The 23223-nt window shown below is 35.9% G+C and overlaps 3 protein-coding genes across 6 annotated transcripts; 2 read left to right on the forward strand and 1 right to left on the reverse strand.

Annotated features, from left to right (window-relative positions):
* The first annotated feature begins 1685 nt into the window (after positions 1-1685).
* On the forward strand, positions 1686-7361 carry LOC115954438 (pentatricopeptide repeat-containing protein At3g12770). 4 transcript variants are annotated; one of them, XM_031072290.1, is made up of 4 exons: positions 1686-4045; positions 4196-4393; positions 6679-6933; positions 7045-7361. In XM_031072290.1, exon 1 carries the CDS (start codon positions 1764-1766, stop codon positions 4008-4010), a length of 2247 nt encoding a protein of 748 aa, XP_030928150.1. In that variant the 5' UTR covers positions 1686-1763; the 3' UTR covers positions 4011-4045; positions 4196-4393; positions 6679-6933; positions 7045-7361. The 4 variants fall into 4 exon arrangements, with proteins under 4 accessions (XP_030928150.1, XP_030928151.1, XP_030928152.1 ...); XM_031072291.1 differs by having other exon boundaries at positions 6750-6933; XM_031072292.1 differs by having other exon boundaries at positions 6831-6933.
* A 2236-nt stretch (positions 7362-9597) lies between these two features.
* LOC115958491 (putative F-box/FBD/LRR-repeat protein At4g03220) lies at positions 9598-15756 on the forward strand. Its single transcript, XM_031076901.1, has 4 exons — positions 9598-10659; positions 11819-12001; positions 12093-12430; positions 15568-15756. The coding sequence occupies exons 1-3, from the start codon at positions 9604-9606 to the stop codon at positions 12393-12395; spliced, it is 1542 nt and encodes a 513-aa protein (XP_030932761.1). The 5' UTR covers positions 9598-9603; the 3' UTR covers positions 12396-12430; positions 15568-15756.
* An 838-nt stretch (positions 15757-16594) lies between these two features.
* Positions 16595-19065, reverse strand: LOC115957441 (indole-3-acetic acid-amido synthetase GH3.6-like). The gene is made up of 3 exons (XM_031075678.1): positions 18673-19065; positions 17580-18508; positions 16595-17347 (listed from the first exon to the last, which is right to left on the reverse strand). The coding sequence occupies exons 1-3, from the start codon at positions 19011-19013 to the stop codon at positions 16761-16763; spliced, it is 1857 nt and encodes a 618-aa protein (XP_030931538.1). The 5' UTR covers positions 19014-19065; the 3' UTR covers positions 16595-16760.
* Between the last annotated feature and the right edge of the window lie 4158 nt (positions 19066-23223).

Below are 23223 nucleotides of genomic sequence, written 5' to 3' on the forward strand. Positions count from 1 at the left end.
GGTTAGGTATACTCTCAGCCAAAAAAAAAAAAAAAAGAGATAGGTTAGGTATACATTTAAAATTAGTTTCTAGGTAGCAGTCACTGAAACCAGCAGAGGTAATGGTTGCGGTTCCTAATTTTTTCCGGCATAAATGAAATTTTTTTGAATTTTTTTTTTTTGATAAGAAAAATTTTTTTTTTCAATGGAAAAATTATTTGAAACTTTCGTTTTTTTTATCGGATGTCCCCTAAGGGACAAATTATTTGAAACTTTAATTAGCCTTTGAAGAACCGCCCTATACTGACTAGACTAGAGCTTTAAAGGTGATAAATAAGTTGGGATGACCAATATTCGGCTGAGTAATTTTTAGGCATTTTTGAAGAATGGAGAATGATGTTCATTCTTCTGGGGGTCACTCATTAAATTCGTGGTAAAGTCCATCATAAATGTGAGAGTAGAAAACACCATTTTTCTTTATCCAGGAGTATCGAGCATCAGCATCCCGAAATTTCAATTATATTCTATTTTACCATCCCAAAAAACCATTTTATTATTATACCATACCATTTTACAATACATTCAGTATCCCAACTTTTATTTTCCTATTCTATTCATTAAAATAATATATCTATACAATAAAATATATTTTTCATTTTTTATTTTTTTCCAATTTTCTCCTCTACCTTCCCTCAACCTCTATCACCACGCCCCACTGCCCAGTCACCACCACTGCGCCTCCACCATGCCCACCACGCCACCACTGCCCACTGCCCACCAAAATCCCACTGGAACAAAAACCCATATTAAAAAAAAAAAAAAAAACCCATGTCGACCAAAACATAGAACCCAGACCTCGCTGACCAAGCACGACACAGCAACCCATGGTCAAACATAGCAACCCACCCTCTCTGATTCAAACTTTTGTCAAACCCATCGGAGCCATCTCTAGCAAACCCAGCCCGCCAATCCATGTCGATCCAAACCCACCATCAATTAATCCCAACCCACCACCATGCCTAGATCAAACCATGAACCCAACCCAGCTCCGGTGCAAGCCTTGAATGAGAAAGAGAGATGTGAGATGAGAGAAAGAGTGAGGACTGAGAGAAAGAGGGACTTTGCAGGGAGTGGGAGATGGAGAGACAGAGTGGGAGTGAGGGAGAGAGGACTGAAGGAGAGAGAACTGATGGAATAAAAAACTAATATTTAGCTTTAGAATTGTGCTACAGTACAATTCTAAAGGAAGAATTGCACTGTAGCAGTATTGCAAAAAAATTTGCAATACTTGGGTTTTGCATTCCCTGATGCTGAGCACTTTGGAGCTTGAAATGCCAAATTCTCCTTACATTTGGTATTTGCATTTCCCAGTGTTGATGATCGAGTTTTCTATGCTAAAAAGCTAAAGAAACCCAAATCAAATCTAATTGCAGATAAAGAAAACTTCTTGTACAAAGCATTCCAACTCCATTTAGGCCAAAAGGCTCAAACCCAACTATTGGTAAAATTTTTGTGATCACATAAAGCATTTGGGTCTAAATCCTGCTTATATTAAACATTAATTGATGTTTTAGTATTTTCTAAAAAAAAAAAAAAAAAACTACTGATGTTTTGATTTAATGATAAAATATAATCATCATAAAATATATCTTATAATATATATATTTTTTTAAAACTACTCCCAAAACCAGTAAGTGATTATTTTATTTTCTTGAGAGCAAACCAAAAAGTGATGGACTTATATAATAAATTGCTGTGTAAACTTGTAACGCCAATTTTGCCATATGGCTATGATTATGAATAAATGTACGAGTGTGACACTGACAAGGAAACTCTCTCACCCATGTTGTTTTTCCTCAGATCTCTTTTCCCTAACCGCCAACATCCGACCGTTGTACCCTTCAACGGCAAAATCATTTGAATTTCCCGCGTTACTATTAACATTTCTCAACCGCTATTCTGTATCACCTTTCCATCTAAACAATGCCAACGTCCACTTCACCTTCGATTTCAACTCCTTCTATGTGTCTTTTATTGATAATTCCACCCACAAGACCCATTTGAATCAAATCCATGCCCACTTACTGGCCTCTGGATTGCAGGATTGTGGGTTTTTGATTACTAAGTTGATCAATGTGAGCTGTAATCTTGGAGAAATTCGTTATGCGTGTAAGGTGTTTGATGAATTTCCTGACCCAGATGTGTTTTTGTGGAATGCGATTATTAGAGGTTATTCAATGCACAATATGTTTGGTGATGTGATTGAAATGTATTCGAGGATGCAAATGGCGGGGGTGAGTCCGGATTGCTTTACTTTTTCGTATGTGCTAAAAGCTTGCAGTGGCTTGCTGGCTCTTGAAATGGGCTGGCGGGCACATGGACAGATACTTAGACATGGGTTTGAATTGGATGTGTTTGTGCAGAATTCACTTGTTGCAATGTATGCAAAATGTAGTCAGATTAGGCATGCTAGAATGGTGTTTGATGGTTTATATGATAGGACGATTGTCACGTGGACTTCCATCATTTCTGGGTATGCGCAAAATGGTGAGCCTATTGAAGCATTGAGAATATTCAGTCAGATGAGACAGAGTAATGTGAAACCAGATTGGATAGCTCTTGTAAGTGTTCTTAGGGCTTATACTGATGTTGAGGATTTGGAACAAGGAAAATCTGTTCATGGTTATGTCATTAAGATGGGTCTTGAATATGAACCAGACTTGCTCATTTCACTCACTGCCATGTATGCAAAATGTGGGCAAGTGACAGTTGCGAGATTTTTCTTTAATCAGATGAAGCTACCAAATTTGATTCTGTGGAATGCTATGATTTCAGGTTATGCGAAGAATGGTTATGCTGAGGAAGCTGTAGGGCTATTTCGTGAGATGATTGGTAAGAACATAAGTGTAGATTCTATAACTGTGAGGGCTGCCATCTTAGCTTGTGCCCAAGTGGGGTCCCTTGAATTAGCGAGATGGATGGATGATTATATCATGAGGAGTGAGTGTAGAGATGATGTTTTTGTTAATACAGCCCTTATTGATATGTATGCTAAATGTGGGAGTCTAGATTTTGCTCGCATCATTTTTGATAGAACACTACAAAAGGATGTAGTTGTGTGGAGTGCCATGATTGTGGGCTATGGATTGCATGGTCAGGGCCGAGAGGCCATTGATCTTTACCATGCCATGAAGCAAGCTGGTGTATGCCCTAATGATGTCACCTTTGTTGGGCTACTCATGGCATGCAATCATTCAGGCCTCGTAGAAGAGGGATGGGAACTTTTCCACCGTATGAAAGATTATGATATAGAGCCCCGCCACCAGCATTATGCTTGTGTGGTTGATCTTCTTGGACGTGCAGGCTGTTTGAGTCAAGCTTATGATTTTATCATGAACATGCCAATTGAACCAGGTGTTAGTGTATGGGGAGCACTTCTTAGTGCATGCAAGATCTATCGCCATGTGACTTTGGGAGAATATGCTGCAGAGCAGCTTTTCTCATTAGACCCATATAATACAGGGCATTATGTGCAGCTTTCTAATCTGTATGCTTCAGTCCGTTTGTGGGATTGTGTGGCAAAGGTACGTGTATTGATGAAGGAGAAAGGACTTAGTAAGGACCTTGGGTATAGTTTGATTGAGGTCAATGGAAAGCTTCAGGCATTTCGTGTGGGAGACAAGTCACATCCAAGGTATAAGGAAATTTCTGTGGAGCTTGAGAGACTGGAGAAGAGGTTGAAGGAGGCAGGATTTGTCCCGCATACAGATTCAGTTTTTCATGACTTGAATTATGAAGAGACAGAGGAGATTCTCTGTAATCATAGTGAAAGGTTAGCAATTGCTTATGGGCTCATTAGTACTCCTCCTGGAACTACCCTTAGAATAATAAAGAATCTTAGGGCATGTGTAAATTGTCATTCAGCGACCAAGTTTATTTCAAAGCTTGTTAACAGGAAGATAGTTGTTCGGGATGCAAATCGATTCCATCATTTCAAGGATGGAGTATGCTCCTGTGGGGACTATTGGTGAGAGCCTGAGAGGGAAGGCTGATTCTTCACATTACAGTAAGTTTCCTCTGTTTCAGTTCTGCTTCATGTGTATCAAAGAAGCAAATCAATGTTCCACTACTGCACCTCAAATTTTTGTGGGTTGGAAAGTAACATTTTTGGTCTGAGATAATTTGTGGGGCATTTTTTTGCATTGCTTGCATACAGAAAGGTGCTAACCCCCAAAGAAAATCTGCCTGGTTGTGGGGAGGGGTTGCAAGTTGCAGTAGCTGCAGAAAAGGTTGCTGTTCAATTGGGTCAAGAGGCAGAAAAACTGTGCTGCTCACAACTGCTGAAAATGGCTCTGCTTAGCGGCTTTGTAGGGGCTCTCTACATGAGAAATCTCTCTTTGCGATAGAATTTCAGGTATGCAATTCATGTCATTGAGATCCATGTTTCTTTATTATGTTTATTTGACGGATAAGTTGGTATCGGATATTATGTAGATGTGAACCTAGAGAAACTGGTATAGATTACTGTTAAGTAATGTAGGATGTGAAAATATGTTCTTTGAAGCTTAGAGAGCTAATCTCAAGCACTTTAAATGCAGCAATGGGTCTCTTGGGATTTTTGCAACATGTCTTTTTCATTTAGTATAGAATCATTTGGAAAGAGGGGGCAAGGAGTATCTTCTCATGGATGCCAAGTCTCTGGTTGTAGCAAATATTGTTATTCCGTACTTTTATTAGAATAATTTGCAACAATGGTCATGTCTAGCTTTTTTGTAAAATCATTGGTAAGGTAAGTTTCACCTTTTGTGCCACATGTTTGGTGAGTTTTCTTACTTGATTTGTGTTGGAGTTTGCACCAAATGTCTAGTGTAAGATGAGTTCAAGGCTTATACACTTGAGCCTAGTTTACTTGACTGTGTCGACATCTGACGAAGAGACTCCCTCAGGCATGTTTGTAAAAAAATTCTTGGGCCTAAAGCATCCCACTTTTGATATGGTGGTTCATTTAGAACTTCAGTTCATCCAAAATGGAATATTGCAAATCACTAGATATTTTTGTTATAAAGTTAGGATAGGCTTACTCTGTCCTCACCGTTTGAGCAGGGCTTCTCCTATTAACTTTTGCTTTTGCTTTGTGGCATAGTTTAGATCAATAGTCTTTGCTGTTGACTTTTCAACTCTTTGAAGGCATTGCAATGTTTGCTTGGAGTTTATGCTTCTGTTTTGATGGAGAACCATGGTAGCAACCGTTGACACAGATAAAAGGCGTCTTTCTGATTTTTAGGGATGGGCTATGCTAATAGTGCAATGGGTCTTATTTTGGTTATATTTGAATTTAGTTATTTATTTGAGCTTGGTAGTAAGGCCCAAGGAGTTCAAGTCCAAGTCTTATTAAAAATTTCAGTAAGTCTTATTTCCACTAGGAATAGGTATTAGTCTTCCATTTTAAGGAATGTAATGCTTTCTATTGGAAGAAGAATAAGATTTCTGAATTTTCAGAGGCTATGAAGCTTTGTTGAGGCGTGATGCAACCTTCCCCTTAGAGATGTGATGCCAAGGAAACCCTAGATGTGGACTGTGACGCTTAGGAAGTCTATTTGTAATGCCTAGAATTTTTTATTTTTTGTTCATAAATTCACAGAACTTAAACCCTTGCGAACACAAACTGGTTTGTCACCCTTTAAACCCTAAAATCCAAAACTTTAAAATCCTAAAGCCCCCAATCCCCATCCATCAAATAGCCCCACATAACCCTCAAACAGCCTTGTTACTGTTCACAGCACTGGAACATAAACCCAAATCCCATTATTCTTTTCCTCATTTGAAACCCGAGTAATCCTTGTTATTTCCAACCTTTCTCCCACCAAAACCTATCTCTAATTCTCAAAATATCAGTGCTGGCCAGATCTGGTCCAGGAATTCTAAGTTAGATTTTGCTTTGTTCCCCCTTGTCCCACGTCATGTTTATAATTCTGAGAAATTGAGCATAAATTATTAGCAATTGCACCAATCAAAATGAAAAGGAAGTTAAGAAACAACAGAAAATTAGAATTTGATGGTTGAATTTGAACAATCAACCTATTCCATTACATTACTAGTGCAAAATTGGTGTCTTACTGGAAAGTGGAAACAGAAAAGTCCAACTTTTGGGTTGGGAAAAGAAGATACGAAAGAGTTAGTTAACCATCTGCTGCATATGGATTGAGACGAATGACAATAATGGAAAGAGAAATAGAAGTCATCATTTATGTTGGATATTAAATATGTGACCATTTACATTGAATTGGAATAGTTAGTTATTGTCATAACTTCAATAGTACATCACATAAATTCCTGCAAGCATTCTGAGCTGCCACTTAACATGTATTCTCTGGTATAATCAAGTAAACCAGTTGAATCAGAAAAGTGCGGTGTCTTCACTTGGATAGTCTAGGTGGCCATGATTCTTATAGCATGTCAGCCGTTCCTTGTTTATCATTTCTTAGGTCAGTTAAATATCTGATCTTACTTCAAATTTTTTTTAAATGACTACTTTGTTTGTATCTTACATTAAATAGGGAGCTCAAGTTTCTTTTTCTTACTTTAATACAATTACTAGATTCAACTCCCTTATGCTATTAATTGGCATGTGGAGGGTCAATTTTCTAGTAAGTTTATGTGTTATCTGACACTTTTGTTTGCATTGGTTTGTCCTCAAAGCTTCTAGCAGAAAAGGGGCTATTGTTTGGGACTAATATATTCTACATCATCCACTTTGCACCTTCGTACAGGACATTTAAAATCTGATCTTCAAAGGGGCTTTTGTTTGGGACTAATATATTCTACATCATCCACTTTGCACCTTCGTACAGGACATTTAAAATCTGATCTTCTTGTTTTAGCTGCCTTTCTTGAACTTACTGCCAACCTTGAAATATTGATTGTGGATAAATGTTCAAGTTATTTTACAACAATGTGAGTATAAGGCATTTCTAGTTGTTTTAAATATTGCCATTTAGGCAAATGCTTGTCTCCCCATTGCTGATCATTTCGTGATTTTTATATTTTTGTTGTTCCCGTTTTCAGGAGAGCTCATCAAAAGGGAATATATAGGTGAACTAATCAATCTCAGCTTCCCAAGCCTTGAACAAGTCAAGATAAAATCTTTTCTCAGAACAGATAATGCATTAAATTTTGTGAGGATTTTAGAAAAGCAAGAACTGGTCTTGGAAGATATTGAATTGATTCCTGCGAAGGTGGTCAAGGACTTGATTCCAAGATGTTAGTGGATTTGGATGAAATTTGTCAAGTGACACCAACCAGGGGTGGACTTTAATGTTTGATTTTAACTTAATCTAGTTATAGAGTCTGCCATATATTTTAAAGAAGTTATAGATGTTTTAGTTTCTGCTGTTGGATTTATGGTTTGGTTGTGTGATGTCCAGATTGATATTGAATTAGTTGAGTGTATTATGTGGACGTATGTTGCGTAACTTGGTTCCACATTGGACATAAATTGAGTCGAGTATAGATGTGACTAGTGCTTTTCTTAGGTTTTTCGAAAATGATTTTCATTTTTATTTTTTTTATTATAAGAGAAAATGATTGTCGTGCAAGACTAATAAAGCCAACAGCATCTTTCTCTTTTATCAGAATAAGGTGTGTCTAACTTACTAATAATAAAAGAAACCTCACTAAATCAAGTTTCCAGAGCTCAAAAGGTGAAGTATATATGGTTTGCAGTAGATGGTATTTGAGCTTCAATCGTATATAACTCATACAATCAAGTTTCCCAACCTCATTTAATTTAATAGCTTAGGTTATGTCCATGATGTGCATGTCGATTATCCAAACTCTAGGTACGTATGAATTTCAAACTTTCGAAACTTTCATTAATTTGTGAGAACCAGCATGTTTATTCTCATCTGAGCAGGCAGCAGCATCCTCTTAGTCTAGGTGACCCTTGAACTAATTACCAGTCTTTCACAACAGGATAATCATTTTGGCTTTTAAGAAATTGAAAACAAACTTGGTTAATAGGGAACAGTATGAATCAGCTATAGGCTTCTTTTTGGCTTTTAAGAAATTGAAAACAAACTTCTTTTTATTTATATTTTTTGGTTTCTATTTTATTTTGCTTCGGAACCCTTAAGCCTTTAAATAATTACCCATAATAGATTCGTATACTCCCATCTTTTAAAATAAGAAAAAGCTCTGCTTGACTAGAAGGCCATGCTTTCTGCACGAAATCCTATTTATTTTATGAGAATATTTTCAATATGCTATGGAATCTCATGTCAATACCACATTAACCAAACTATTTGGTAATTTAAAGAATGACATTACCATGCTAGTGATTGTGTTTTATGTAGCATTTTCTTGTTGTATGATGCTGGTAATGAGAGCTAAAAACAAAGCCTTAATAGGTCACACACCAAATGATTTTTTATTCTTTCTTATTTTATATTTATTTATTGGTTTTGTATATACAAAGAGTAATGTTAGAAATACATTTTTTTTCTTTAAAAAAAAATACAAAATTTTTTTGATGATTAAAGTAAACAATTTTTGGTTTTTATTTATTTATTTATTTTAAAATTTCATTTTGGTTCTTTATGTTTTAAAATTTTCATTTTGGCCATTCATGTTTGATTTAGTTTTCATATTAGCCCTTTGTGTTTTAAAATTTTAATTTTTGCTCTTCATATTTAATTAAATTTTCTATTTGATCCTTCATATTTGAATAAGTTTTTTTATTTGGCCTTTTATGGAAATGAAAAATTTGAAATGTAAAAGGGCCAAATAGAAAACCGAATTAAACATGAAGGTCCAAAATAAAAATTTTAAAATGTAAAATGGTCAAAATGAAAATTTTGAAACAACAAAAGGGACCAATCTAAAACAACCTCAACTTTAAGGACAAAAAGTGTATTTCAAAATTTTTTTATTTTATTTTATATTTTATAGATATGATAGTTATGAACATATAATCGTTTATCTATATGATCTTTATCATTAGATCAAAACATCAATTCGGTTTTGGTGTTACCTAGCAAAATTAAAGCCTAATTCTTTTTTCAAAGAGAATAGATTTTCCTAGTTAAACTCATTAAAATTCACAATTTTTTCTATAATTTATGAAGCGGATAAGTTGTAATTGTTTTGAAGTGATGTCACTATTTTTATTGTAAAGACTAATGTTTATTATACATATCTTAATACACACTTTTACACACAATTGAAAAGAAATTGAAATTATGACTTACTTTGGAAATTGTGACTTCATTTTTTTTTTTTTTTTGAGGAAATTGTGACTTCATTCAAGTCATGATTTTAATTATTTTTCAATTGTGTTTAAAAATGTGTACATTAAAGTATTTCAACTTTCAACAATATTTATCTTATTGTAAATAGCTAATAACATATTATTTTAATTGTGAAAGTTTTTGTGTAACTTTGTTTATTTGATATTCAAAAAATTTGAAACTAACTCAAAACAGTCTCAAACGCTGTTCTCGTTCTCACCTTACTTTAGACTTTGAAAGTTTCAAAGTTCAAACCCTAACCATCTTACTCAAACAGTCAAACTACACTAGCGAGTCTACTGAAAAACAAAGAAACAAAGAAAAGTGCCAACAAATTTCAATGGAAACAAGATCTACAAGGCGCAAGAAGCCTTCACACATTGCTGAAAATGGCATCGATCGGATCAGTGATCTTCCTGATGCTGTTCTCCATCACATTCTCTTGCTCCTACCCATCAAATCAATCGCACAAACCAGTCTCTTATCCAAGCGATGGAGATCTCTCTGGTCCTCCTTCCCTGACCTTGACTTCACCACCATAAACATAAACCCAAATACCATTTCTTCCATAAATCATAACCCAAATGCCAAAAACTCTCAATCACACTCTTCTTCTACTACAGGACTGGACTTCATAACTAGGGTTTTAGGTCACCGTGACAAAAACTCAGACCTAAGGATCCTTCGTTTTCGAGGAAGTTTAAGTTTCTCTCATCTAAATGGCATCATTCGCCGTGCCATTCGACATAATGTTCAACAACTTGATGTTGAGGTTGCCACTGATGATTACTTTAACTTCCCACGTTCCATTATAGCAAGTGAATCATTGCGTGTTCTTAAACTAAAATCTCGTTTCCCAGGTTTTCGTTTGCCTCCTTCGTCAGTTATGAAGGATGGTTTTCGATCACTCCACACGTTGTCTCTTTCGCTTATCATTTTACACAACCAGCCCTCACTTGTGGACTTGTTCTCATCAGATTCATCATCGTTTCCACTCTTGAAGAAATTGAGTCTCGACGCGTGTTTCGGGTTGAGACATCTTAGTGTTGGATGCAAGGCACTTGAAGAGTTAAGCTTGGAAAATTGTTTTCAGCTACAAGATTTGAGTATTTCAGGTCCAAAATTGGAGAGATTGCGTGTAGCGCGTTGTTTTGATGCTTCTGGGGGTAAGAGTTGGGTAGAGATCAATGTACCCAGACTCAAAATCTTGCACTGGGTACGTAATGCCATCACTGATTATAGTGATCTTGAGAATTTAAGTTTGCTGCATGAGGTATCTATTGGTTTCTTTGTACTTCATGAAGATGTAAGTGTGGTCAAGCTTCATAGCGTGTCCAATTTTTTGTCTGGACTCTCTCATGCCCATTACTTAACACTTGAAAGCCAATGTGTCCAGGTACTTGTCATTTGATCTTTCTCTTTAGATCACTTTTGTCTATATATTTTTATTTTTAGACTAATACATGTTTCTGTGTATGATTAGGATATAAAAAGAATCAAGATTTGATTCTAAAGTCCATTATTTATGGTTAGCTTTGAAATTTATTTTCATAATCAATCTGTAGCTCAAGAAAATTCACTCTAATCCAATACTAGAGTTAAATGATATTTAAGTATTTGGCAGAGATAAACGTGAACATGTGATAACTACTAACAGCTAGGGACTTATTTTGGAATAAATTTGCCGCCTTGTATCATTCCAGCATGGTAAAAAGCACAACACCCTAGTTTTTATTTTGTTGTTGAAGTTATGGTTGAGCTAGTATTTTCCCAGAAGAAACAATCATGGGAATTCGCTAGGGGTAACACCTAAATTTAGTTAATCAACTTTGTGTTATTTCCATGTTAGTTGTGTGATTGGTAAAAAAGTAAAGTCCCACATTTGATATTAATAAGAAAAATAAGTAGTTAATATAATATAATTAAATCTAAACTCATTGACTTAAGTTTTTAGGTGAAGTGATGTCCATATATATTATATAAACTATTCAATTAGAGTCTCTCTAATGTACAAGGAAGACTCCCATGTTTGCATAATTCATAATTGAGTAAAGAACATTCTATTGGTGATGATGATGAATGACGCTTGGATTGTAAAGAAAAAGAGACTATCGCCAACATCAACTATATACTATCTTATGGTGGGATAGTGAGAATTGTATAACCGTTGTGATATATACGTTTGTGCCAATAATTTTAGGAACACAACAAATTTTATAATATTTTTACAACTATTGGTGTGGCATGTTGGGATTGATGCTAATAGATACTCCATTGAAAGTAATATTACTCTAATTACAATTTGCCACATTAGCCATTGTCGTAGGAAAGATTGCTAAAATTATTGTGTCCCTAGTTTATTACTTCGTGTCTTGGTCTCCTGCATACCAACAGTTGGCTAAATGTTGCATGGTTGTTGATTTTATTGTATTTCCATAATCACTGCTGAATCTAATTAATATATATTGCTATATATGATAATTTTCTTTTTTTTATTTAGGCTTTTGGGTTTGGTTGCTTGGTTCACCATTTCACCTAGCCCTCTTTTGTTGCAGATTCTATCAAGCAATAATTATTTTGCAGTTTATCTACAGCCGTTTAATAACCTCAAATCTTTGGAGTTGCATACTGGTTTCAAAAAAAATAATGTCCTAGGATTAGCATGCCTATTCAGGAGCTCTCCCACATTGCATACTCTTATTCTCAAGATTATTAATGATTACAAGATTGAAAGGAGAGTAAGTTTTATGCATGCATTACTTCTGATTAATTTATTCTCCAATTACTAGTACAAACTCTCTTCATATTAATTTCACTTCTCTTCCTTAGCAATGGAATAGGGACTTGTGGGACATGTCTAGCTCTGAGGAAGAACAATTTTGGGAATCTCAAACCCATACTTTGAAGTCCTTCCTACATCATCTGAAGGTAGTAAAGATCCATGGGTTCTTAGAATGTGAGAATGAGGTTAGTCTAGCAAAGTTTCTGCTAAAGCATGGAAAAGCCCTTCAAGAGATGACACTGTGCACAGGACACAGCAGTGCTAGAGACTCTCTCAGGCGACAGAAGATTAGGTCACAGATGATGGGATTTTCTTGGGCTTCTTCTAATGCTAAAATTGCATTTCACTAGGCTGGTGAAACATTCTTGGACTTTCTAATCATGGAGTAAGCTTGCTTATTGAAAATTATTCTCTCTTAAGTTCACTACTTGTGAGTTTTCTTTTAATTTGACGACTAGCTAGCACATTCTACTTTAGACTTGGTAGAGCCCAGATATCTTGGGAAAGCTTTGTTGAATTTTGTTTAATTAAAATGAAATCAAGAAATAAGTTAGTGTTTTATACTGATGGCAATGGAAGTACATCAATTGAAGTATTCGAGAATACAGTGATGATGAAGTAGTATATATCTTTTCATGGACCTTTTTGAAAAAGAAGCCAACATATGATAATGAAACACTCTTTATTAAACAGCATCATATTTATGCAAAACATTGCCAACAACAAAGCATTTAGTATAAGGATGGCAATTTTGCCCGACCCCACTTGATCAGCCCCGCTTCGATTTGCCTCATGCAGGTTTTCTTCGCCCTGTAAAGGTGATGGGGCGAGATTTTAGCCCTGCAACACGGGGCGGGATGGTGATAGGTTTAGACTTTTTAGACCCAGTTTGCTCCACCCCACCTCATTCACGCCCCGCCCTGCATTGATAAGGGGTAAATTGTAAATTTTTTATACCCAAAAACTCTACCATTTAAAAAACATATTATCAACTTATTTTATTTTACTCAACAAGACTTTTTTTCTCTCTCTCTCTAGCAAGGTTAGAAATAAGGTACCAATTCTAATATTTTCTTTTATCTTTATTATAAACAAATTTATATACTATTGAATCATTGATTTTGTATTGTGAGATTTTTGTTTTTGTTGTGATATTGCCTTGTTAAACATTTTGATAATATTATTCAATTTTTGCTAAAAATTAGTTTGATTTGATAGGATAAATTTATTTGTAATTTCAAGTATATTTTTATTAACGAAACAAGTTTTATGAAAAACAATTGTAATAGTTGTGGGCAAATTAACAAGAAATAGAATTTTACAGGATGGGGTGGGGCTTTGCGAGGCCCCAAGAGGCAGGGATGTGGCAAGAAAATTTTCTCCGTCTTGCGGGGCGGGGTGGGGATGGGGTAAGACAAAACCATGCAGGACGGGGGCAAGACCCCATCCTTCGGACCCACCCCACCCCATTGCCATCCCTAATTTAGTATTTTATATACATTAGTGTTTTGGATCAAGTTGAAATACCTCAATTGGTTGACACTTTTTAGTATTTTTAAATGTAATACCCGAAAAAAAGAAAAGAAAAAAAAAAGGATTTAAAAGGAGGGGTATTTAAGTAAATTTTTTTATGGGTCAATTTTATAATTAAGATTACTAAAGGGGTTTTTAGAAAATAAGGTTGAAACCCTAACTATATATAAGCTAATTTAAGACAGCAAATAATGATAGATATTTTGAGAGAGGAGACTATCCAAAATACTCAAGTAGAGAAGATTTGACTGCACAATTGAGGTAAGAGCCTAAGAATCTATTTCTTGTCAAATCTAAGCTTTATTTGGAATTAGAGTATTTTTTTATGTGGGTATTTTGGCCAAGAAGTGAAACTATTTAAATATCTAATGAATTTTACGATTTGAACTGAAGAAGGGATTTAATTATATTCTCGGTATCTCTATTGTTTCGATAATAGTTATTCTTTTTCCTCACCACTATTGCGTTAGGTATAGATGGATTTGCAGAAAACTTAGGCATGGTCATGGTGGTCTGGTTCTACATAGTTTTTGCCTTAAAAAAAGTTGTACTTTTGGTGAATAGGAAAGTCGATGCAGTAGCAGCATCGTATTGATGATGTGAGTGTGTTAGTATAGACGAGGGCTAAAACAAGAAAAATTCTAGTGCCACACCCAATTACACAATTTTGCTCACAACTTGCCACATGTGCAAGTTGTGGGCAAAATTGTATAATTGGGTGTGGCACCAGAATTACTCTAGAAACAAAGCGGCCTTCAACTTCTTTTTATTATTATATTTTGTTTATTAGTTTTGGTAGGGGTGAATAGGAAGTCAATGAAGTCTGACAAGTCATGAATTATAGTGAGGAAAAAAAAAAAAAAAAAAAGAAGAAGAAGAAGAAGAAGAAGAAGAAGAAGAAGAAGAAGAAGAAAGAAAACAAAGGAACACACGTACTTGAGAATGGCCCACGTGCCTACATAGTAATAGGAGATATGGTCATATCTCTAGGGCTTTAGTTGTAGCAGAAAAAAAAAAAAAATTTGTATAAAGAAAAATATTATGATTAGGTGGAATTTTGGTGTGAGATAAGTGGATAGTTATTGGATATATTTAGTAGTCTCTTTTCTAGCCGGATACCGTTATAAGTTTTTCTTGAATTATCTGATTATTGAGTAAATGGTGCTTTAAAATTGTTTAGGTCATATCTAAGGATTTTAGAGAAAGTGTTAGGGAAAAGTTTTTTCGTGGTGAGCTAGCTAAGGTAAATAATCTTATCTTAATTGGTTTTATTTTGCTTATACTACTGTATTTTAACTACTAAAATTTGTTTATAATTGTTTCAATTTTATTTAATTGTTTAGCTACATTGATTTAAAGAAAAGAATAAAGAATTATGACAAATATATTTGATTTATTGAATATATATAATTTTATATATGTACTTGAATGAGATATATTTTTGTTTGAACTATGATATATATATATATATATATATGATTTTAAATAATCTGATTATGTTTTGACTTTGATACCCAATCAATGAGGGTTATTCATTGGTACTCTGATACCCAGCTAATGGGGGTTATTCATTGGTACTAAAACTAGTTATATTTGGGGCATCATGAGTCTATCATGTTTCTAGACCCAACTAATGGGTGATATACATTAGCACGGAACTAGTTTCATCTGAATTTGATGTCTAGTCACGAGAATATAGTGTGACCATAGTCGTAAAGATTATTAGAATATGAATTATTTTGAATATTTGAACTGTTTTAAGTTCTTGAAATTGCTTTTGTGTTTTTAGAACCTATTGTAAATTATAGATTTGACATATGGAAAACTGATTAATTTCTAATCCATCTATGATATATTTGTAAGATTCAACATATTTGATATATATATATATATATAACTTGTTAATTTACAGATCTATTTGCTTGATAGAACTTATTAGAACTTTGGTTACTTATTGATTTGTCAACTCACATCCTTTTTCCCCTCCAGTTTCAGATTGTGAAGAATAACAAGTTTTGGGAGTTTTGCTGTTGTGTTGTGAGCATGAAAGAAGCTTAGTGATTTTGAGATTAGATGGTCTTGTAATAGTCTTATATCTTTTGGCCAATTGGCATTGTGTACATGATGTTTGGATTTTGCTCCCTTAGAATTATTTGAGATCTATTCATAAAGAAATTGTTGTGGTATTTTGGATTTATTTGATATAATTTTAAGGATAAATTTTAGTTACTAAAAAGGCCTTATATATTTGTAAGGTACTTACTTTATAAGCGTGCAGCTGTTATTACGTGCCTATCTTTATAGTTGGTTTTCGAAACATGACATTAAAAAACATATTTAGAGTTCAAATTACTATTTCACCAACTATCAAATTATGTATAAAAAAATGTTTTATAGTACAAAAGTTGATTGAGATATTTTAAAAAAACAAGTGGCTAGAATTGGATAGCAAGAACTCACGATCAAACTGACAGCACACAGTATATATGGGAATACGGCTCTACATAGCGTAAAGAAAAAAAAAATCCTTTAATCCTTTGGCCGGAAAAGGAAAACGTACTTGAAGAGTATGAATCACATGGTTAACTAGGCCAAACGAAAAGTCACATAGTACACATTATTGAGGAGGAGCTAGATCCATATATGATAACAATGCCATTGCCATATAAGAATAGTCAGCACATAGTTCTGATTCGTGTGCCCACTGGCAGATTGCTCAAAATTGAGCTCACTGGTTTTCAAGTTGATTCCTTTGTCCTTATGGAATCCATATTTTCAAATAGTGTACTTCACCGGTCAAAGATTAGTTGATTAATTTGCCCAACATGACAACATAGAGTTAGGTTAATAATTTTCATTGCTTGTCAATGCTGGACATGACTAGAAGAAAATTAAGCTTTCTACCACCCACACTAGTTTCTTCAAAACTCATGCTAGTTGCTTAGTACTGACCCAGATTCATTGATTGGAAATGAAATATCTAAAGGGACAAAGTGAAGTCATGTAGAAGCATTCATTAAACAATAGCTTAAAACTGCTTTTGCAAAGATGAAATAGTAAAATACCATTACCAAGAAACTAAGATGGGTTAATCTAGGTCACAACTCACAAGACAATACTTCTTGAACCTCCCCCACTTCCCTTCCTGCTACATTACAAGGCTCCTTAGTCCTAACCTTGTCTCAATCTTCAGCTAGCCATTGCTTATGACCAGGAGCCCATTTGGGGCATTTTGGACTGAAATAATTTGCAACAACTTTTGAGTTCAGGAGCTCCACAATGGGAGCATATTTCACACATCGCGGTGCTTTGTACTGGTTTATTGAAGCACCTTGTCCCACAGCGTAGTCCATAAGACTGTCAAATGTCCCACTCTCCACTATCTTTATCTCTAAGGGACCAATGGACTTATCTGAAACCCTGCCTTGGCGGTATACACTGTTGAATGATTCTTCAACAGTGAGGCAACAATCCTCAAAAACTGAAGGAGGGATTGGTGTTGCCCGGCTGAGGCTAATCTCCCAGTACAGGACATAGTGCCCCGGGACAGTTGAAGAGTCAGCATAGCTTGTATATTCTGTGAGTGATGCATCAAATGACAAAAGATTGTTAGCTGCATTCTTCACTGCATTTTGTAGTTCAACTTCATCGGTTTTATCAGAATCAATGCTAAGAACCACATTCTTTCTGCATACAAAGTTGAATTGAGGAGCCTTGTTTTTGAATCCTGCCACTCGAAGTATGTCTCCAACACGATATCGATAAAGGCCTACAAGATTACAAAAAATTCATGACAGTTTATATATATACACACACTATTGTACATGTGCAGTACATTAAATTTCTTAATAACTCACCACGTATTTTATTGGTTATTGCAAAAAAGTGTTTGAATTTAATTGGAGAATCTAATGTATTAACTTTAATTTTATCTTATCGCATAAAAAACCAAAGAAAATCATCATCATTTCACAATGTAAAGGGTAAAAATATAATATTACCTGCATAGGTAGTTACAATAAGCTCGTACTCTTGTCCTAGCTTAACATCAACAAGATCAACCAAGTCTTGGTTTTCCTTATCATTGAGGAAGACAGGTTTGGAAAAGGATTCATTGAATCCACTTTTCCTGTTAACTGGCAAGAACTCATAATAGCACATGGTGGGAATGAGAGTGTAGGAGACTTCACTTGGCTTGCACAGAGGATTCAAATTAAGGCCAAAGTAACACTCAGAAGATGCATACATGGTACAAACAAGAGGGAGACCATTGCTATAATAATCCAAAGTAGGAATGTACTGTGACATTGTTCCTGTCACAATGACATCAATATACTTGGTATTAGGCCACAACCTAGTTATGATCCCACTCCAAGAATCCTTGCCACATTCAGCTTCAATAAAATCAGCTAGCCCGGGGTTTGGTTCAAGAATTTTCATTACAGCTTCTCTCACTGATGAGTCAGTGATTTTGGGGTCTAAGGTACCACTTCGAATATCATTGCATAAAAGAAGCCAATTCTTTTCAAGGAACTTAAGAGCACGAATGAAGCCGGAAGCGAAGACTGCCCCAACACGAAGAACTTGGGTGTTTTGATAAAGGCCACAAAGCAACTGAGAGTACATGCTTTGATAAGAATCAGGGCAAAGAATGGTCTCGTTTGGGCTTGTATAGTTGGTGTAGGGATCATAAGGCCTATCTATAAAATGTGAACTTTTATAGTAGCTAGTTAAAACTGGACGTGCAACAAGTCCTCCTGGGGTCTTAGCTTCTGATTTTATGAACAAAAAATACATGCCTTTTCCTTTGTCCAAACCTGGAACACATTGGTTCATCACAGGCATCAAAAGGCTGTAAAGCAATGACCTCCTCTCCAGCTCCTCTTCAATTGTTGGCATCAATTTCCTCTCCCCGCCAGAAGTTCCGGAACTACACACATAAACCAACAAATTTAAGCCAAAAATAATTCAATAATTACAATGGAGATTTTTTCGTTTTAAAAACCAGAAAGAATCAGTTAAACTACAAGGTTTTTGACCAAAAAAAAAGTTATTAGACAAAGTTTTTAAATTGGACTTGATTAAATAAATTACCTAGTCAAGAACTCCGATATGGGTTGGGAACAAAGGATTTGTGAAGCATCACCATTAGCAATACGGTCAATTTCTGGCTTCAAATCTTCATATGTAACAACAGGAACCACCTTCTTGAATGTCTCTTGGTCTGTACACCCGTTTAGGCCATGTCGTTGCAAGTACTCAACATGGGCACTATGAGAAAGGATTTCAGCAAGAACCCTCCTCTGAACTTCATCAGCATTACTGGTTACATCTTCAATAAATTGTAATGCCTTCTTGTTTTTACCATCGAGAGATGAGTTACTACCACAACAATCATATTCGGAAACATTATTAATCTCAGGAGCTTCTGGCATAGTTACAATAATATATATATATATAGTCTACAAAGTGAAGAAGTAGTAGTAATAGTAGAAAATAAAATTTGTGATAGGAAATGTAGTGAGGCGTAGGGGATATATATAGTGCAAAAATGCAAATATGATCAATATGGCTGTAACCCACTTGTTAGTTCCAATCGAACAGTACCAAGGGTGAAAATTGTAATTGAAGTGTAACCCCATTTTCATAATTTATTTGTTTTTTGACTTTTCTACGTTAGCCCAACTCATATGTTTCTGTTTTTTAATTTAGTGGGAGAGTTGGGAATGTTATAAAATGTTATTGTATATGTGGTTGGGCTAGTTGGCTTGGATTACAAGGAAACACGAGGGGGAATTAAAACCGTTTGGAACCGGGCCTCTCGGTCTCACTGAGAGGGAAATTTTCAAAGAGGACCGGCAGTATCCGGTAAACTCGCGGTGGGAACCGGGTTCATGCGAGCATGTAGTACGGGTGTCATTTTGATTACTAGCAACGGCTTCCATAATTTGGTCTAAAAAGGTGGCTTTAACTTCTTCATTATAGAGTGTATCTTTCTCTTATTGCCGACACCTTTTTCTTACGTTTTTCTCATACAAATTTATAGTTGGAAATTAATGTTCTTTCAATTTTTGGAATCAAATGTGTTTCTTTTTATGATTTCTTACGTATTATGTCATGTAAAACAACTAAGAAACGTGGTATTAATTAAGATTAGCTGTTATGTATTTATGCCTACTATGTTATGGTGATGGGGTACTTTATATAGGTTATCTTGGAGAAAAGGAAAGGAGAGTTGAAATCCTTTCATTTAATTTAACCACAATTCAAAGACATGAAAAGGAAATGTGGGTTATGAGGACATCAGATTATGATATACATAAGATCTTTCAATTTTGAGTGATGTTCTATGTCTATGATCTTAAAATTGAGAGCTCTGAGATTTAATTCATATATTACTGATCGATAGAATATTTTATTTTTGGAGAGGGCTAAAAAACAAACCAATGTTGCAAATTGCAACCAATTATTGCTGTTTGACAAATGAAATTATAGAAAATAACAAATAAAACTGTGGAAAATATTGGTGCAGTTTTCTCATCTAACTTTTAAAAAAAAAAAAAAATTTAATAACTAGTTCTCACCTAACTCTAAAAGCAACCAAGATTCCAAAATAAATTTGCCGGCTGCCTAAGTAGCTAAGATTACTACGTGTACAAATTAAAAACCTAAGCAAATAAAATCTGTAGAGATTGTGATACCATCCTGCACCACCAAGTACTCTACAGCCGCCCTTTATTATCACCATGTCTACTCAACAATTGCGTTACCATCAATTTCAATATGTACGCCAATGTTACCATCATTTTCTCTCTTTTTTTGTTTTATTTTTATTTATTATAAGGGTTTGCGTATTCAATAAAACCACTAACCAAAAAGCTCATTTATGGATGATTTTCAGGTTGAATCTTGAATATTGTAGAGAGCTTTGATCCCAATTAAAAGTTTGTGTTACAAAAGTGCGTTATGTACTTTCTTGCACGTTTAGACTTCTCCTATTGAAGGTCTTTTCCATGCGTGAGAATAAATAAGCTTCACACACTGTGGAGTTTAATGGAATGTCTTTTTGCTATGAAACGGATTATTTTTCCAAGGAAGTATTGAGTGCTCTTATACGGTGCCTCAAATGGTGTCCAGTCAGATACTTTGAATGATATAGTGGAGACTTAATTTGTATTTCTGCCATTATTAAAAGCAAAATAGATATGCATCTTTTAATTTAGTGGGAGGAATTTCATCATTCACCAAAACAACACTTGTTCACAGGAGTATTTATCTTTATCTTGATATTTTTTTTCAATTAGCTCAACTGATAAAGTCTTTTGTCAGTTGAATAAGATTTTTAGAGCCTGAACGTCGTTATTTCAAAAATCAATTAATATACGTTTTGACATGATGATAAATAATTATCATTATAAAGTGGACGGCTCATAAGAATAGTTTAAAAAAATTTAGATGAAATAATGTAAAAATAAAAGGGCTTATGGTGACCTTGTGAACACGCATATGGGTATGGATATTGATATTAGCAGATCGAGTAGCACAGAAGCTGTACTGGGGTGGGGGCCTGGTATAATAAAACTTAAGGCCGTTGACTTGTGGTCCCACCCCGGCCTTCTCTCCGGTTGTCTCTTAAGACCATTTACAGTCACTTTCAAATAGACACGTGTTGCAAAGCTGTTGGTTGTTGTTTTCCTATGTTTCCCAACAGTCAACCCCATAAAAGAGACAGGTTGCTTCGGTAGGAGAAATGCAGGGCTTAGAGGCCGCACCAAGGCATGGGTGCCTTGTGCTTGGTGTACTCACGTATTTGATTATTCAGGAGATCACTCTGAGATTTTCTGGGAATGAATGTTTATTATGCATTAATTTGTGGGATTATTGTCTTGACTCTTGATCGATTACTGTTTGTGTTTTCACATAATTAATTTTTTTGCGTTTATACATTCTTCTTCAACTTTGACCGTCAATCTAAATTTGTGTTCACATCTTTTCTCAGTTGACCTGTTGCACTACATGTTGTAAAATAGCCGAAGCTCAAAAAATTATCAAGACTGATTGTAAAAATATTTTAGGCTTAACTCTAAACAAACAATAAGAACGAAGAAAATTAATTCAAAAGAAAATAGACACAAAACACCAAGAATTTACGTGGTTCGGCAATAATCTACATCCACGGGCGACGACGAACAAATTTCAAACCGATTAACTTAAGAGCAGCAAAGAACCTAATACGATCTATGTGGAAGATGGGGGATGACCTGAAGATAGTCGAGGTAGGCGATGGATTATTACAATTTAAATTTACACTGGAAAGCCAACTACTATGGGTGTGGAACAATGGTCCATGGTGTTTTGATAACCATATGTTGGCTGTAAAGCGATGGGAGAAAGGCATGACAAGTAGATCAGTCACATTCACGCACCTTCCTTTTTGGGTCCAAGTGTGGGGCCTCCCCTTTGATCTAATGACTGAAGAAGCAGGTCACGATATCGGGAGGGGACTCGGAAAAGTTATTGAAGTAGATAGTAAGGCATTCAAAGCTGACCAAGCCCGTTTCTTGAGAGTACGTGCTGAAATACCATTAGACAAACCACTACGACGGGGTGGTCCAGTGGTTAGCCCGGAGGGAGATGAAGTACGTGTGGCATTTCGCTACGAGCGCTTGGTTGGGTGGTGCTTCGCATGTGGCAGAATTGGGCATGATGAGAAGGAATGTAGCATGGGCGGAGGGGAAGACACAGGAAACCGAACATATGGGGAATGGATGAAAGCCGGTACTCGCATCCGTGCCGATGATCAGAGGAACAAACAATACAGTCCACGCCGTCGCCGGACTGAACCAGCCACCCAAACTGACCACAACCAGAACACAGCTAGCCCGACCACGCCCATTAATGCAGAAACGGAGAAGCCGAAAAACAAGGAAACCGATACGGTGAGCCCCACCCATACGTTACGCACGTTAACGCAATCAATACCCCAGCAATTACTCCATGATACGGTACAGGTGGATGCGAATATTTCAGGAAATATCGTTAATGCACATTCACGCTCGACCAATATGGAAACTGAAAACGGTGATCATGGCCTTTATTACGTGCCAATCAGTTACGGGGAATCAAATGCAAGTCACATGCCGTCTACTAAGGAGTCACGTGCCACTATTGATGAAGCAAAAACACCACGCACAGCTACTTGGAAGAAGATACCAAGACAGGGGACGAACAAAAGCAAAACAGAGGAGGAAGACCGTGTACCAGTGGGGAAGAAGAGACAATCTGAAACTAGAGAGCTTGACGATGGACAGAATAACACAACCAGCAACAAACGGCTTAAGGGTGTGGCCGGATCAACACAACCTACATCTCCAACGGTGGTGGCTGCGTCACAGCCCCGCCGATCGCAATGATCGTCCTAAGCTGGAACTGCCGAGGGCTCGGGAACCGCTCGGCAGTGGAGGTTCTTGCTGCATTGGTGAGAACACAAGTTCCCACAATTTTGTTTCTCATGGAAACAAAATTGACCGTGCGTGAGATGGAACCGATTAAGTCGGAGTTGGGATTCTCTTCTATGTTGGCTGTCTCAAGTGAAGGAAGAAAGGGCGGCCTGGCTATGTTGTGGAAGCCCGACGTAGTGATTGA

This window comes from Quercus lobata, chromosome 8 (genome assembly GCF_001633185.2).
Source record: "Quercus lobata isolate SW786 chromosome 8, ValleyOak3.0 Primary Assembly, whole genome shotgun sequence".
Taxonomy (NCBI): Eukaryota; Viridiplantae; Streptophyta; class Magnoliopsida; order Fagales; family Fagaceae; genus Quercus; species Quercus lobata.